At 35.4% G+C, this 13,676-nt stretch overlaps 1 protein-coding gene across 3 annotated transcripts in view; it reads left to right on the top strand.

The window, feature by feature from the left end:
• The window catches only part of CHD7 (chromodomain helicase DNA binding protein 7), a 128,543-nt gene that overhangs the window by 81,375 nt on the left and 33,492 nt on the right, over positions 1-13,676 (top strand). For all 3 annotated transcript variants that reach the window (XM_084281950.1, XM_084281949.1, XM_084281951.1), the window contains 8 exons: positions 702-839; positions 1,894-1,959; positions 6,766-6,821; positions 8,238-8,352; positions 10,058-10,141; positions 10,946-11,083; positions 11,180-11,301; positions 11,539-11,782. In XM_084281950.1, the coding sequence (XP_084138076.1) occupies positions 702-839; positions 1,894-1,959; positions 6,766-6,821; positions 8,238-8,352; positions 10,058-10,141; positions 10,946-11,083; positions 11,180-11,301; positions 11,539-11,782 (963 nt within the window). The remainder of the gene's footprint in view (positions 1-701; positions 840-1,893; positions 1,960-6,765; positions 6,822-8,237; positions 8,353-10,057; positions 10,142-10,945; positions 11,084-11,179; positions 11,302-11,538; positions 11,783-13,676) is intronic.

Below are 13,676 nucleotides of genomic sequence, written 5' to 3' on the forward strand. Positions count from 1 at the left end.
AGTGCTTGTATATTTTGCAGATTTTCTGCAGCTTCTCTGAATCTTTCTCTCACCCTGGAGATGAGGGTATGGGGGAGACAAGAACTACGTTTTCACTTGGGGTGGTTCAATTTTTTCATTCTACTCTATTCGTGTTTGGGGTCTTTTCCTATGCTCTGCTCCAGGATGGTTTTCTCAACAGTGGTGTGTCAGTGGAGTGAGGAAATCATATTTCATTGTATTTCCCCTCCAAGATAATCTGGGTACAACTGGGGAGATGGGGAGACTGCAAAAGTGTGTTGTCACTGCTCACCAACACTGTGAGCCATGCTGTGGAAAGGTGGGATTTGGTTCCTGCGCTGGCCAACTGTCAAAGTTTGTAGTAGACATGGTGTAACTTCTTGCTTTTGATTTGTTTTCTGAGATATGCCTTTTACTTTTCTACTGTTTTTCTTGGAATGCTAAAATCAAACAAACATTATCAATTTAGGTCTCAGAGCAAGCGTGAAGTATTGTGGTTTATGTTCTATTTTTACAAAAGTTAAGAGCAGCCTACAGGCATGGACTTAGAATGGTACTGTCTTGATTCCTACCATGATGCTGAAAAAAAAATAGTGTTCACTACACACAAGTGTATTTGAGAAGTATGAAGAACCTTTCTCAGTTACTGTGCAATTTATCAGTTTCATTTGTCATGAAAAACATCAATGCTTTCCATGTAGAAGCGACGCTCCAGCAGACAGGTGAAAAGGAAGCGCTACACAGAAGACCTGGAGTTCAAGATTTCAGATGAGGAGGCAGATGATGCTGATGCTGCTGGAAGAGACTCTCCTTCAAACACTTCTCAGTCAGAGCAACAGGTCAGATTTGAATGGGCTGGAAAGGTGGATGTAACTGCAAAATTCAGAGTTCAAATATGGGTTCTTTTTCTGAATGATACTCGTCCTTGGTTGGCACAGTGTGCCAGAAGGCATTAGCTTTTTACCTTCTTAAGAATATATTCATTCATGACTTTGTTTACAAGCTGGTGATATGCAATTTGACACAGTTCTTTGAAATTAATAGTTTCGACCTAAAGGGAACCTAAACTGGACTGCTAGGAGTCTGAATTTACTTCCCTGAATTCAGTGGTCTGGCTTCTGTGACTTTAATAAACCACTCAAGCTTGTCCCCTGCTGCTAGGCACCATAAGAACCCCTTTATGAAATTACTGCCTTGTAGTACCCAGCAGGGTACACTTTATTCTCTGTGCAATGTAAATGATGGATAAAATAGTTTGAGTAAGATGAGGGGTAATAATGTAGGAATGACTGTTGTAACAATCTCATTGTTTTGTAGTGCTTTTTCAAAGAACTCCTTCACTTAACTAACTGATAACCTATTGGCGAATATAGACGTGTTCTTTGGTATTTCATTTGGCAATTTGTTAAGCCCTCTGAAATACTGTATGTGATCCTCGTTGTTAATTGTGCCTTATCAGAAGGAGAATTTGCTAGGTTCGCCTGCTGTTGTGACAGTAGGAATCACATGCAATGTTGATAGTTATCATGTGGACATTTACACAGCCAACCAGCGTTCCTGAATGTCTTCTAATATTTAGACTGTTTGGTGCTGACAGCATATATAATTTTAGGAGAGGTGAACTGATCTCTCTGTGTGCATGCCAGCCTTTGTGAGAAAGCTGGAGTTCCATTAGCTCTTAAAGATGTGTTTAAACAAGTATCCTTCGATCCTTTCTTATGGCATTAAATGTATTTGAATCTTCTCAGTTCTCTTGCTGAGAGAAAAAAAATACTTCTGTGTATTAAACTCCTGTTAGAAAAAAATATTTGAAGTTTTCTGATGAAGGAATTATGTAAGAATCAAAAATACTATATGCACAGCCATAATTTTTGTATGGTATTTGTGATGTAGGAATCTGCTGATGCTGAAGGTCCTGTTGTGGAGAAAATCATGAGTAGCCGTTCAGTCAAGAAAAAGGTAAAACAAAACACAGCCTCTTCCCTCCACATTTTTAAACAAGCTAAGCGTATTTCTGCTAAACCCCCATTAAGTTCTCAAAAATGCTTAGATAATTCTAAGTAAAAAATTGTTTTACTGGATAGAGTTGGTTCCCTAAGAATGTCTTTAGATACTATTTATAATGCTTTTGGATAGGCATATAGAAAAGAGATTTCTCATTTGAAAAGATGCAAGAAAAGACCAGAAGACTAAACAAGCAATTTGTTTTTTCCAAATGCATACACCTGGACAAAAATTGCTGTGCTCTTCACTTAGAGTAATGTTTCATGGGAGTTTGAGGAGTGAGAGAACCCTTCTGCATCCTAGGATTCTGCCTTTTGTAGTTTAAAACAAAAAAGTTCTTGCCCATAACTTTTGATGTTTTGACAGTTGTACTTAGCAGCCCGTATAAGTTTACTTGAGATCAAGAACGTTACATACAGAGGTGTTTTAGTGTGCTCCATGTTGTCCATGTTGCTGTGCTAAGATGGTGAAGAAAATATTGTTTGATTAAATGTGGTTCTTTTTTAATTCTGCCCTGATCACTAATTATGTTCTTATTTTGCTACAGACTCCCCTAATCTACTTGAGAATTTGATTGGCCTTTGTAGTTCCAAATTATTAAACTCTGAGTAGAGTTTAATAATTTTATTTTATAGACTCTTTTGTGTAGTTAGTTCTCTGACTGATCTTACAGATGGACAAAAAAAAAAGCTTTGATTAGATATATAGATATAAAGCTCATGGCGGTCTTAGTTAACCAAAATATTTATTCTCCTCAAAGTGTTAATTTTTCAAATTCGATGAGGACAAGTTGTGTTTATTCATATATTTTTTGTTATGGGTTCATGTTTTATTTTGTTTTATTTTTATTTTATTACTACTGCCACAACATCATTAATGGCTTTGTAAACCTAAATTCATGCAGTGTCATGACTGGCTTTGATTGAATTTGGTTCTACATCTTTTACAGCACAAACTCTAGGGCTTGTGTTTTTTTGAAGTCTAGTGCTCTATTTTGTGTTTTAAACCACAGGCTTATTTTTTCAGATAAACTTCAAGTAGTATAAACTTAATAATTAGTTGTCCTGATGGTCTACCAGGTAGGGAGAGGAGAATGTGATCTTTTCATAAATGTCTTTACATTTGAAGCTGTTTTTCACCAATTATGCTTCTCTTCTTCCTCTCCCCTGCAAACAAAGGTGTGATTACTCATGGGGAGTGTGTATTTTGCTGCAGTTTGTGGGAAGTGGTTGGTCTGCTGCCTACATGTCTTTGATTGCAAGCTCTGCTGGAGGCAAGCTCTATTTTGAGCTCTTTCTTTAATGTTTTTTATGGATTGTATTTGCAGGTTTGAGGGGTGTCTCTCGTTTCCTGCTCTTCCTCCCAACACTCCTCTCTATCCCCAAAAAATGGATTTCAGGATGTTAATATTTAACATCTGAAGCATCCAACTGTGCTTTTATTAAAGGTCTTTTACACTCTTACTAACATCATCAAAACCCCAGTTGTTAGATTACTAATCAAAGTAAAATTGCTGCGATCAGGACCAACGCATAAAATAAACATGAGGAAAGGCTTCACTAGGAAACCTTTCAGTGAATTAGGTTGTAACAAAGATGTTTCGTTCAAATAAAGGACATTAGATAATGAGTACGCTCTTGAAACAGTATTCTTATCTTAAAATTATGCTGCTTTTCTCAAAAATCGCCTTAGTCTAGTTTAGAAGTTACCAGATCCAAAGCAGTACTGTATAGTGTACTTCGGGTATAACAGACAATGTTTTTCCCTGTTGTCCTTAACATGGAATTTTTAATTCTGTTGAACACTCTTACCTCTTGCAGAAAGTGCTAAGCACATGCCTCATATTCTCTTTCTAAACTGTGTCAGTCCTGATGCATTCAGTTCGTACGTGGAAATCTTCCATTTCTCCAATTCTTTCCTTAACCAACCTCATCCCCCTTTGGATTTCTGACACCCGACTTTGAAAAGGCATGGCTGGAACTAAATATGCTATTGAGCACAACAGCATGTGTTTTGGAAAGATGTGGAGTTTGTGGAGCATTGTACCTGCATATTACACATCTGAATTTCTCTTTTTGCCTACCAATACATGGCAAGAATTATATCTAGTAGAACTGTATACAAAGGCATAAATCTCATCCACAAACTGGTTAGTTTAAAACCAGTTAGTTAGTACTGTGTATCTCTGATTGGTTTCAATATGTATGGCTTCCCATCTTTCATTAATGTGTTCTGTCTGATATTTTTCTAGCAGGTGATCTTCCTGTGTATTTTTTTTTTTTTTGGTAGCCCTTACTTGCCTTTACACTTGAGTGACTTGCTCAAATAACTTTTGTATTAGGAAGGGATCATTTATTTCTTCTTCAATTATCTGCAAAGAGTGTGGATAAGATTGTCAATTATGTCACACCTGGGCAATGATCATTTGAAGAATCCTGTGTTGCCCATGTCTGACGTGCTCTTTTAGGATGTCTGCATAACCAGTTTTGGGGGAATTTTGCATAAACGTTCTGTCTCACCTTTTTACTTGGTTAATGCAAACATGAGTTGTGAGGGTTAGACAGTGACGTAGAGAGCATAATCTCTCTTATTCATGATATACTCATGTATTTGTACACACTATTTGAGCACTGGAGATTGTAACTTGATTGGAATTTAGTGTTTTTTCTTTTCTTTTTTTTTTTTTTTTTCATTTTCCAAACAGCATGAATGCTAGAATAAGATCTTTAAAAGATTTTTTTTTTTTCTGAAATACTCTTTCTTTAGTCGAATCTTTGAATCACACTCGCAGAACATATAATAACATAGACCAGTTATTACCTACTACACGACACAATAGCACATTTGACTTGTGAGAGTTACAGGATTTATCAAGATTTACATTGTAAATTATTGTTACTATATTGGCAGATGACAAAAAATACACTTGACTGAAATGCTACAGAGAGGAGTTAAATAGGCTAATACAAAGCCTTTATATAAAGGTGTTTAACCACATTGTCACTCTAAGATTGATGAATCTCAAAGGTTCCTGATTTAAAAGTAATAAAGAGACTTGGCCATAATACATTTCAGGGAAAAAAAAGAAGGCAGAATCTTAAAATTAGAGATGACTTCTTAAAGAGTGATTTTGCCTCAGGGAATGGATAGATTCAGATAATAGGATCTTCATTTTTTTATACTTCAGTTTTGACCTCTAATTATGAATACCTTCTTGAGAGATACTCCATTTTATTTATTTATTTATTTTAATTACTATTCTTCAAATTCTTTCCTTTGATGGTGTCTTTGTAAGTGACTGAAAGGCTCATCCCTGCGTATAGGGTTAAAGGATAGCTTATCTTCTTCAATAGAGGATGCAAGAAGATCAAGAAGTAGTTCCAGTTCCAGGAATAGCTTGTTGCCTTCCATTTCTCCAGGGAGATCTAGGTGGAAGCTGGTATCACTTCTCTCTCAAGAGATGAACATAAACTGTACCAGAGTGATATAAACCCTAAAATGATAAAACCCCTTGTTGGTCTGGAAGAGAAGGGATACTTCATAAACTGAGATTAGGAGTGCATTAACCTGTGATCTAGCACAGTAAAGAAAAAGTTAATGCAGCTACTAGTGTTGCTTTTTAATAGTGCTGCTATCTCGCCAGCAACTTTTCCTTTGAGAGAGAATTCGAAAGATGACAATTCATCCTCTAGTTTTAGAGTACTCTCTCTTTTTCTTTCTTTTTTTTTTTTTTTTTTTTTTGGATAGGTATAGATATATAGATATAAAATGGAGGGCATTGATTTATACAGGGGTCAACAGTTTCATCTGTTTTGTGTTACATACGATGTTGCAGATGTTGGCTGTCCCTGAAGAAGTATGTAAAACAAAAAATCCTCTTCTATTTAAAACTGTCCCAAAGTTCATTAGCAAACATAAACCGTTAATGTTGTGACAAAAACTGAATTCTAAGTGTGTGCCTGGTGCACTGTCCTTAGTTTGTCCTATGGCTAGGTTCAGGAGTAATACTTTGTTGAATTACATGCCATATGTTATGCAATACTTTGGCACTAGGGATGAGTTAAGAGTAGTCTCAACCCTTAGCACCGAATGCCCTTGGTTTTGCTGGTTTATATCACAACTTTAACCTTGCTTTAAATGTAGTTTTTGGGTGTTAATTTAATTTGGCTGCTCTGTATGTGAGACATCTTGCCTGAGTGAATTTAATTGCACCATTGAGTAAAACTAAAGCCATGAACACTGATGCACTAAAATTCTAGCAGAGGTATAAGGTTTAGTTTTATATGGCTTCTTGTTTGGAGTTATTAACTATATGGAGGAATAAACCCCCTTTAAAACTCTTTTTTAAAACATTACAAAACCCACAATGTAAAGTTGCCATGAGCCAGCCAAAAATAATACATATGGCATTCAGGAGTGCAGTTGCTAATTGGCTGCTGCCTGAGAAAATGGTACACTTGGCTTCTACTTAACACTGTGGGTTTGGCAGAAAGCCAGATTTGGGGTGAGGTTGTGAATGAAGCTGCATGTGGTTAGGGAGGAGTTCAAATGATTCATGTCTTGGAAGTTGTAGTAAGCAGTGCAGTATGTACTTGGGTAAGCTGCTGGGGGAAACTCCTTACCCATGTCCTCCTCCCACCTACATTTTCCTACCCCTCCACTTGTCTCTGTATGTGGGCATCATGTTGTTTGTTTTAATCAATAATTTAATCGGGGCTGTTCAGTGTTTTAATTCATGTTTCAACAATTCTTTTCTTCTAGATGGAGAATGGAGAGGAGGTAGAAGTAGAGGAATTCTATGTAAAGTACAAAAACTTGTAAGTAATGTTACAGGTTTGATTCATGTTTTTGAGTTCACATAATAGTTGTTAAAAACTGGATTTGTTAACAACATAGCTTACTATCAAGCTTGAAACATGGCTAATGTTTAATCCAAACCAGTAGCAACTACATAAGGAAGTAGTTGCATCGGTGGTAGCAGGCCTAATAATGTCTCCTTAATTTGTATTCTCTCCAAAATGAAATACATACGTAAAATTGCTCTACTATTAAACTTTAATTTAAGGCTCATTATCCATGTGCAGTTTCCTGAGCACGTTTATTTATCTGTATTGATCTAATTGCAACTATAGAGTTTTAATCTCATAATGTGCGTGCAAACTAATCAAAAATAACCCATAATGTTGCTTCAAAAACAAGATTTGTATTCAAGAAAATGTACTATGAAAACAACGAGATAGCTGCCACTCCATAACAGGGATGTTACAGGGGTGCAAACAGCATGTTCCTTACTTCTGGTCTTTGAAACTGCAGTGCCATCAGTATTTAAAATAACATACTTCACAGCTGGATAAGCTCATTTTTCTTTAAGGTGAATAGTATGGCTTCTTTAATTTCAGAAACTTTTCTACCTGAGGGGCAGAAATTCACTTAACGTGAGTTTCTCACAGTTAGCTGACTTCACTTTAAATACACTGCCACCTTCATACCCTTAGCGCTACATTGATGGTTGCATGATGTTTAATAGCTTAATGATGGTTTGTTAGTTTTATTACATTGGAATATATTTGTTGTATTAACTATTTGTGTGGCACGCTTCTTAGACTGTCAAAAGCTCTATTGCTTCATTTATCAAGTAGGACAAGTCATTTTGGCAGAGATGCTGTTTCTCAGTTGAAACTTTGTGTTCTTAAAGATCAACTGCCATGGAACTGGGTTTTTCAACCTTTTTACAAGGGTTTTTCTTTTACTTCTGGAAATGCTTAAACTTAAATTGACTGGTATGCAACTTCTAATTATAGTGCTGTTCTCAAAAAATATAGTGTATATCATGTTAGTGTATGAAATGTTTACACATATTCTTATTAACTTCTTAAAATCTTACTGTCTGCTAGAGTATGACATTAACTGGTGACGTACGTCTTGTACGGTAATTATATTTGAGTGTGACCAATAAAAATCATCTTAGTGTGAAACACTAAATGTATGGGGTATGTATATAAATTTTATTGGGGTGGGAGTTGTTTTTATTTACTGACCAGTTTCTCCATTAGTAAGTATAAGTGCTCCCAGTAAAGGTGATTTGTTCATACCTTGTATTATGAAGAGGGTAGTGTCTGGATTCCGAATGCAGCACTACAATGGGCTGAAAAGGTGTAGCTGAACTAGTGGTATACACAGGAATATGCAATAGAAGTGCAGTTTTGAGTAAGATTTTCTGTTTTGTCTTCTAGTTCTTACCTTCATTGCCAGTGGGCATCTGTGGAAGAGCTGGACAAAGACAAGAGAATTCAGCAGAAGATTAAGCGGTTTAAGGCAAAACAGGGCCAGAACAAATTCCTTTCAGAAGTATGTTTGTTTGGTTCTTTTAGATATTTAAGGGATGTTCTTATGAATTCTTTTTTCATATAGAAGCAGAAGATTTTGAACAACTGCAATATATCAGTGGCATTTATTCTGATATAAAATACAACTGTATTTGATCCAAGCCTAGCAAATTTATGAAGTTCAAGTGATCCATCCTGACTTTATAGCTTTTACTATATATTTTTTTTCTTAAAGCGAATGGTTAGTTGTTCATCTTGTAAGCATGACTCTTACTGAATCAGTGCCAGGTCTGTCTTCTCGGGAGCCGATTATGCCAGAAAAATGCATCACATTTTTCTGTGTTATGGACTGCTGCTCACTAGGGATTCTAAGCTTTTTATCATCAATTTAATTTCACTTAGAGCCATAAGCAGTAGTGTGGCAGGGGTCCTGTCAATAAAAGACCAGATCTGCTGGTTTGTGTTTCTAAAAGCTTACCTTTCAGTAAAATACTGTCCTTTGAGAAAAAACAGGTTCATGTGGTACCCTATTTATTTATTTATATTTGTTATTACCGTATAGTTCAAGTTAAACAAAACCTGTTTGAAATTGAAAACTTTCACAGAGTCACCACAGGTTTCTGATTAAGTGCATCCGATTGATATATTCTGATAAAATTTACAGGAATTTGGGGGAGGAGGGATCAATATCATATACTTCTAGGGCAGAGTATAGGAAGTCTATGAACATGATGTCGAAACATCCAAAAAATACTTTGATATTATTATAAAATGGGGTGGCAACTACAAAGAATTAGCTGCATCATATAATGTTAATACCTAAAGAATTAAAATAAATTAACTTTCAAGACTCCTGATATTTCTGTCTTTAAAGAAGTTAATAAATATGTGGAAATTTAGAGGAGCAGTCAATACAGTATATCAAGCCATTAAGCAGCATAATTGTAGAATTTAATATCTGTTTTAAGTGAAGAAACCCACAAATGCTTCTTTTTAAACTTTTTTTATATCTATTTCCAAGTGTGTAACAAATTATTTTAAGTACCTGCAACTTGTGTTTGTTTTTAGAAAAAGCTATCAAAACGTACCTAGTCTTTACTACTTTTGTCTGTTTTTTTCCATTGGAGATCTTGAAAGTGTAAAGTGAAACATACTGCTTTTGTACTCTAGTGAATCCTGTAAGTTCTTGAAGGGATAAGAAAGGATATAACAAACGGTGATTTTTGGTGAAACTGTAAACACGCAGTGCTTTTTCTGTGTTTCTGAAATAATAATCTTTGAATCTTGCTTATAAAGCAGTCAGACAATTTCTGTAGTTAAAATAATCCAAAGGCACTTAGTGTACAAGGCTCTAATTTCTTTATTGCAAGCTGTAGTTTTCAAGAATGCTAAATGCATTGCATGCCATAAGCCTTTTCGATTGCTCATTAGTGAATTGTAATTTCACACTTCATTTAAAATATTCTTAAACATTCTCTCACAGTAAAAGGTTTCACACAGTAATTAAGAGGCCCAGTTAACAAAGTCTGAGAAGTCTGATTCCCTCACGGGGAATGATCTTGCTGAATTGTAGCATTTCAATTAACATGTTGAAGTTTGCCAAATATAAATTCTATGTCACCGTGACCCAAAATATTATTGCCTGGTGAAATATATAATAATTTTTCCTCTCAGGAAGAGCTAATAAAGATATCTTGTATATTTTTTTTGACTGTTTCCTTGAACAGATTGATGATGAGCTTTTTAATCCAGATTATGTGGAAGTTGATCGAATCATGGATTTTTCACGTAGCACAGATGATAATGGAGAGGTAAACAACTTCTAATGTATTTGTGGTCATGTAGACATTGTGTTTAGAATTTATTCTTTATTTGAATATATTAAGCACTTTCTGAAGCTAAATATGTACGCATGCAGAAAATAGGAAGGCATTTCAGAAAACATTCACTAATATAGTGATTTCCCTGGAATAAAGGGGCCTTAATTCCATACTTCTGTGTTACCTATATTTGATACAAAGCAAAGCAAAAAACCTTCTATATAGGTAGAAGTATGATTTCCATGCCGGTAATACGGAATTTAAATCAAGTGTGCAAGTCATTGCTAAATGGGTGTTAATATTGTAAATAATAATTTAAACTATGCAGAAGAGGTCCTGGGTTTACTGTTTCTTACTTTTTATGACCTGTTCTGCACAGCAAGATCACTTTGTTTTCTCAGAGACTCCTTTTTGGTCTTGGGAGAATAGAAAGTTTCACTGTCTGCATCAGTGTTTCCATACTGCTTGTTCTGTGAATGGTGGATTTTGGGTTGCTTGAAATTGTAAAAATTGGAAAATGAATATTGTTTTACTTTAAAATTTCAGTTTAATATTAGTGATTTGAAATATAGTGTTGTGCTCCTTTCGGTGGTGAACCTGCATTCCCTCCATTCTAATGTGACTTCATTAGGTCGTTAAGACGTCAACCTGCTGTTTGCTTATCCTTTTGGCTGATTCAGACTTTTAGGTCTGCTAATGCTCTTTGAATTTATCTAGCCTGCAGATCTCCTGTAAAAATGGTTACATTATTATTGTTTTAAATTGTGTTCTGATCTTATTTTTATCTTAACAAAGCCTGTAACGCATTATCTGGTGAAATGGTGTTCGCTTCCTTACGAAGACAGCACTTGGGAGCTCAAACAAGACATCGACCAAGCTAAGATTGAAGAATTTGAGAAACTGATGTCTAGGGAGCCAGAAATGGAGCGTGTGGTAAGAATTGGCTCTGTACAGAGGATTTTATTTGAAAATAGTAAAGTAATGTGGTCTTTCAGAAACCACTAATGGGATTTGCTGTATTTGAAACAGGAGCGACCTCCTGCCGATGACTGGAAGAAATCGGAGAGTTCCAGGGAGTATAAAAACAATAACAAACTCAGGGAATACCAGTTGGAGGGAGTAAACTGGCTTCTTTTCAATTGGTACAACACGTACGTAAAATATTGCTTACTACTGAATCCTGCTTGGAAAAGCTATTATAGATTATATGCAATGATAACATTTTAAAGTAGCCTTCTCAAATGAGCTTTTAGAATTATTTACATCTTTCATTTTATACTGCAGGAGTTGTATACAAACTATTTTGGGGGGCATGACATAATATTACGTAAAACATTAAGCGTTAAGTTAGGAAGAAAACATTAAGACTGTTTTTGTTATATTTTCAGACGAAACTGCATTTTAGCAGATGAAATGGGGTTGGGAAAGACTATCCAGTCCATTACGTTTCTCTATGAGATATATTTGAAAGGAATCCATGGTCCTTTCTTGGTTATTGCACCGTTGTCCACAATTCCCAACTGGGAAAGGGAGTTCCGCACCTGGACAGAATTGAATGTGGTTGTGTATCATGGGAGTCAAGCAAGCCGGCGGACCATTCAGTTGTATGAAATGTATTTCAAAGATCCACAGGTAAAAGTGGTGTGTTTTTTTTTTTTTCTTTCCCCCTGTGTATGCTTTACTGTTACTAATTAATCTTGGGTTACAAGCATCAATTAAGTTTTCAGTACTGATACGGTAGGTTTCAACTAATAATAAGGGCGTATGTATTATGGAAGAGGCAGGATTTTTTAATAGTAGCCAGGAGATTGGCTGGAAATTAGAGCAGGACCAAGAGTTACTGCGATGGTGACTCTTGTACAGGTTTTCATTATTTCATGTGAGGGTTTCATTGTCTTGCATTCCTGAGGAGGAAGCAGGCAGAAGAGATTCTTAATGGAGAAACTGCTTTAATTGCAACTAAGCTTAAAAATCAATCTTTGCCTACCATTCCAGGAAAAGACTAGCTTGCAGAAATTAAACTTGTCGATGCTTCTTTATCAAATTTTGTAAGTCAGATGCATTTTGAATCTGTTACTACATTCTTGTTGAATAGTCCTTATGAGAGAAGGAGACAAATTAAAAAAAAAAAAAAAAAAAAGTAAAAAAGAGGATTGGAAGCAGAAAATTATTTCCAAAAAGGAAACTATAAAGAACAACAGCTCTCCACATTTAAACACGTGGCTTTGCTCAGAGTAAGTAAACAGGACTGGGAAAAATAATGTGCATACATTGAATCTTTTTGCAAAGCAACATAAGCCTCCTTACTTAAGAGGAAGGAAAAAAAAAGTGGAAGTTCAACCTGATTTGATATATTGTGGAGTATTATTTCCAACAGAGTTTAAGAAGTGATAGTGGTGAATTCATATATTTAGATTTTCTGTAAAGCATTTGATTTTATGCCACCAGATATTTTGATTAATAAACTAGAATGATATAAAATCAATATGGCACACATTAAGTGGATTTAAAACTGGCTAACTGATATTTCTCAATGTAATTGTAAATGAGAAATGATTTACATTTCCAGCATAGTTCTTCAGGGATTGGTTCTTGTCCATGAGCTATATAACACTTTTATCAATGATCTGAAAGAAAACATAAAATCATTACTGAGGAATTTTTCAAATTGCACAAAGATGGGGAGAGTGGTAAATAACTAAGACAGTTCAGGGATAGAGAGTAAGCTGTGTTACTTAGTAAATTGGATCCAAACTAACAACATTCAGACTAGCTACATATAAGGCTATCTGTGAATAAGGCACGAAGATCGTTCCTACAGCAGGGAGAGCTCTGTTATGGAAAGGCTGTAAGACAAATGCACATCCTTTTGTGTCATGACGCACAACCGGTTAAACACAAGTTCATACTGTGAGGCAGTGGTTAAAAGATGAGTGTAATGCAAGTATGTAGGAGGAAAAATGTTTATTACAAGTGAAAACATTACAACATGGTTCTGTTTGTCACTAATGTAGTGAGTGATCCGGTTCTGCCTAGTTCTCATGCACTTTCTTCAAAAAGTGTTGAAAAACTAGAGCCCTTAAAGAAAAGCTGTGAGGATGGTTGCAAGGTAGAAAACACTTTTACAGGGAAAGATCTGAGTAAAAACTATTTTAAAGATGATGACTATGGTACAACTTGACATGCCATCAGGGCAAACAGAAGCAGGTACTTAAATCTAGTGGAAAAACATAGTAATTTATAGTAGCTACAGGTTAGATCTGTTTGGCCTAGAAAATATTGTATTTTCTCAGCAATTTATCAAAGAAACTTCCAAAACAAAATCAGATGCAGTGCTGTAAAAGATGATTGATTTGAATAACAGTTGCTGCACTGAGGTATAATGACTTGCATTACTTAGGATTAATAATTGCATTTAGCTTCTTACCTAGATGTATAATGAACTGGAATTAAGTGATTTATATTTTGGGATAATAATCGCGTTTGACTTTGTGCCTAAATGTATAATACACAAATGAACCAGAAT

The sequence above is a fragment of the Netta rufina genome (genome assembly GCF_964035555.1).
Source record: "Netta rufina genome assembly, chromosome: 2".
NCBI classification, from domain to species: Eukaryota; Metazoa; Chordata; class Aves; order Anseriformes; family Anatidae; genus Netta; species Netta rufina.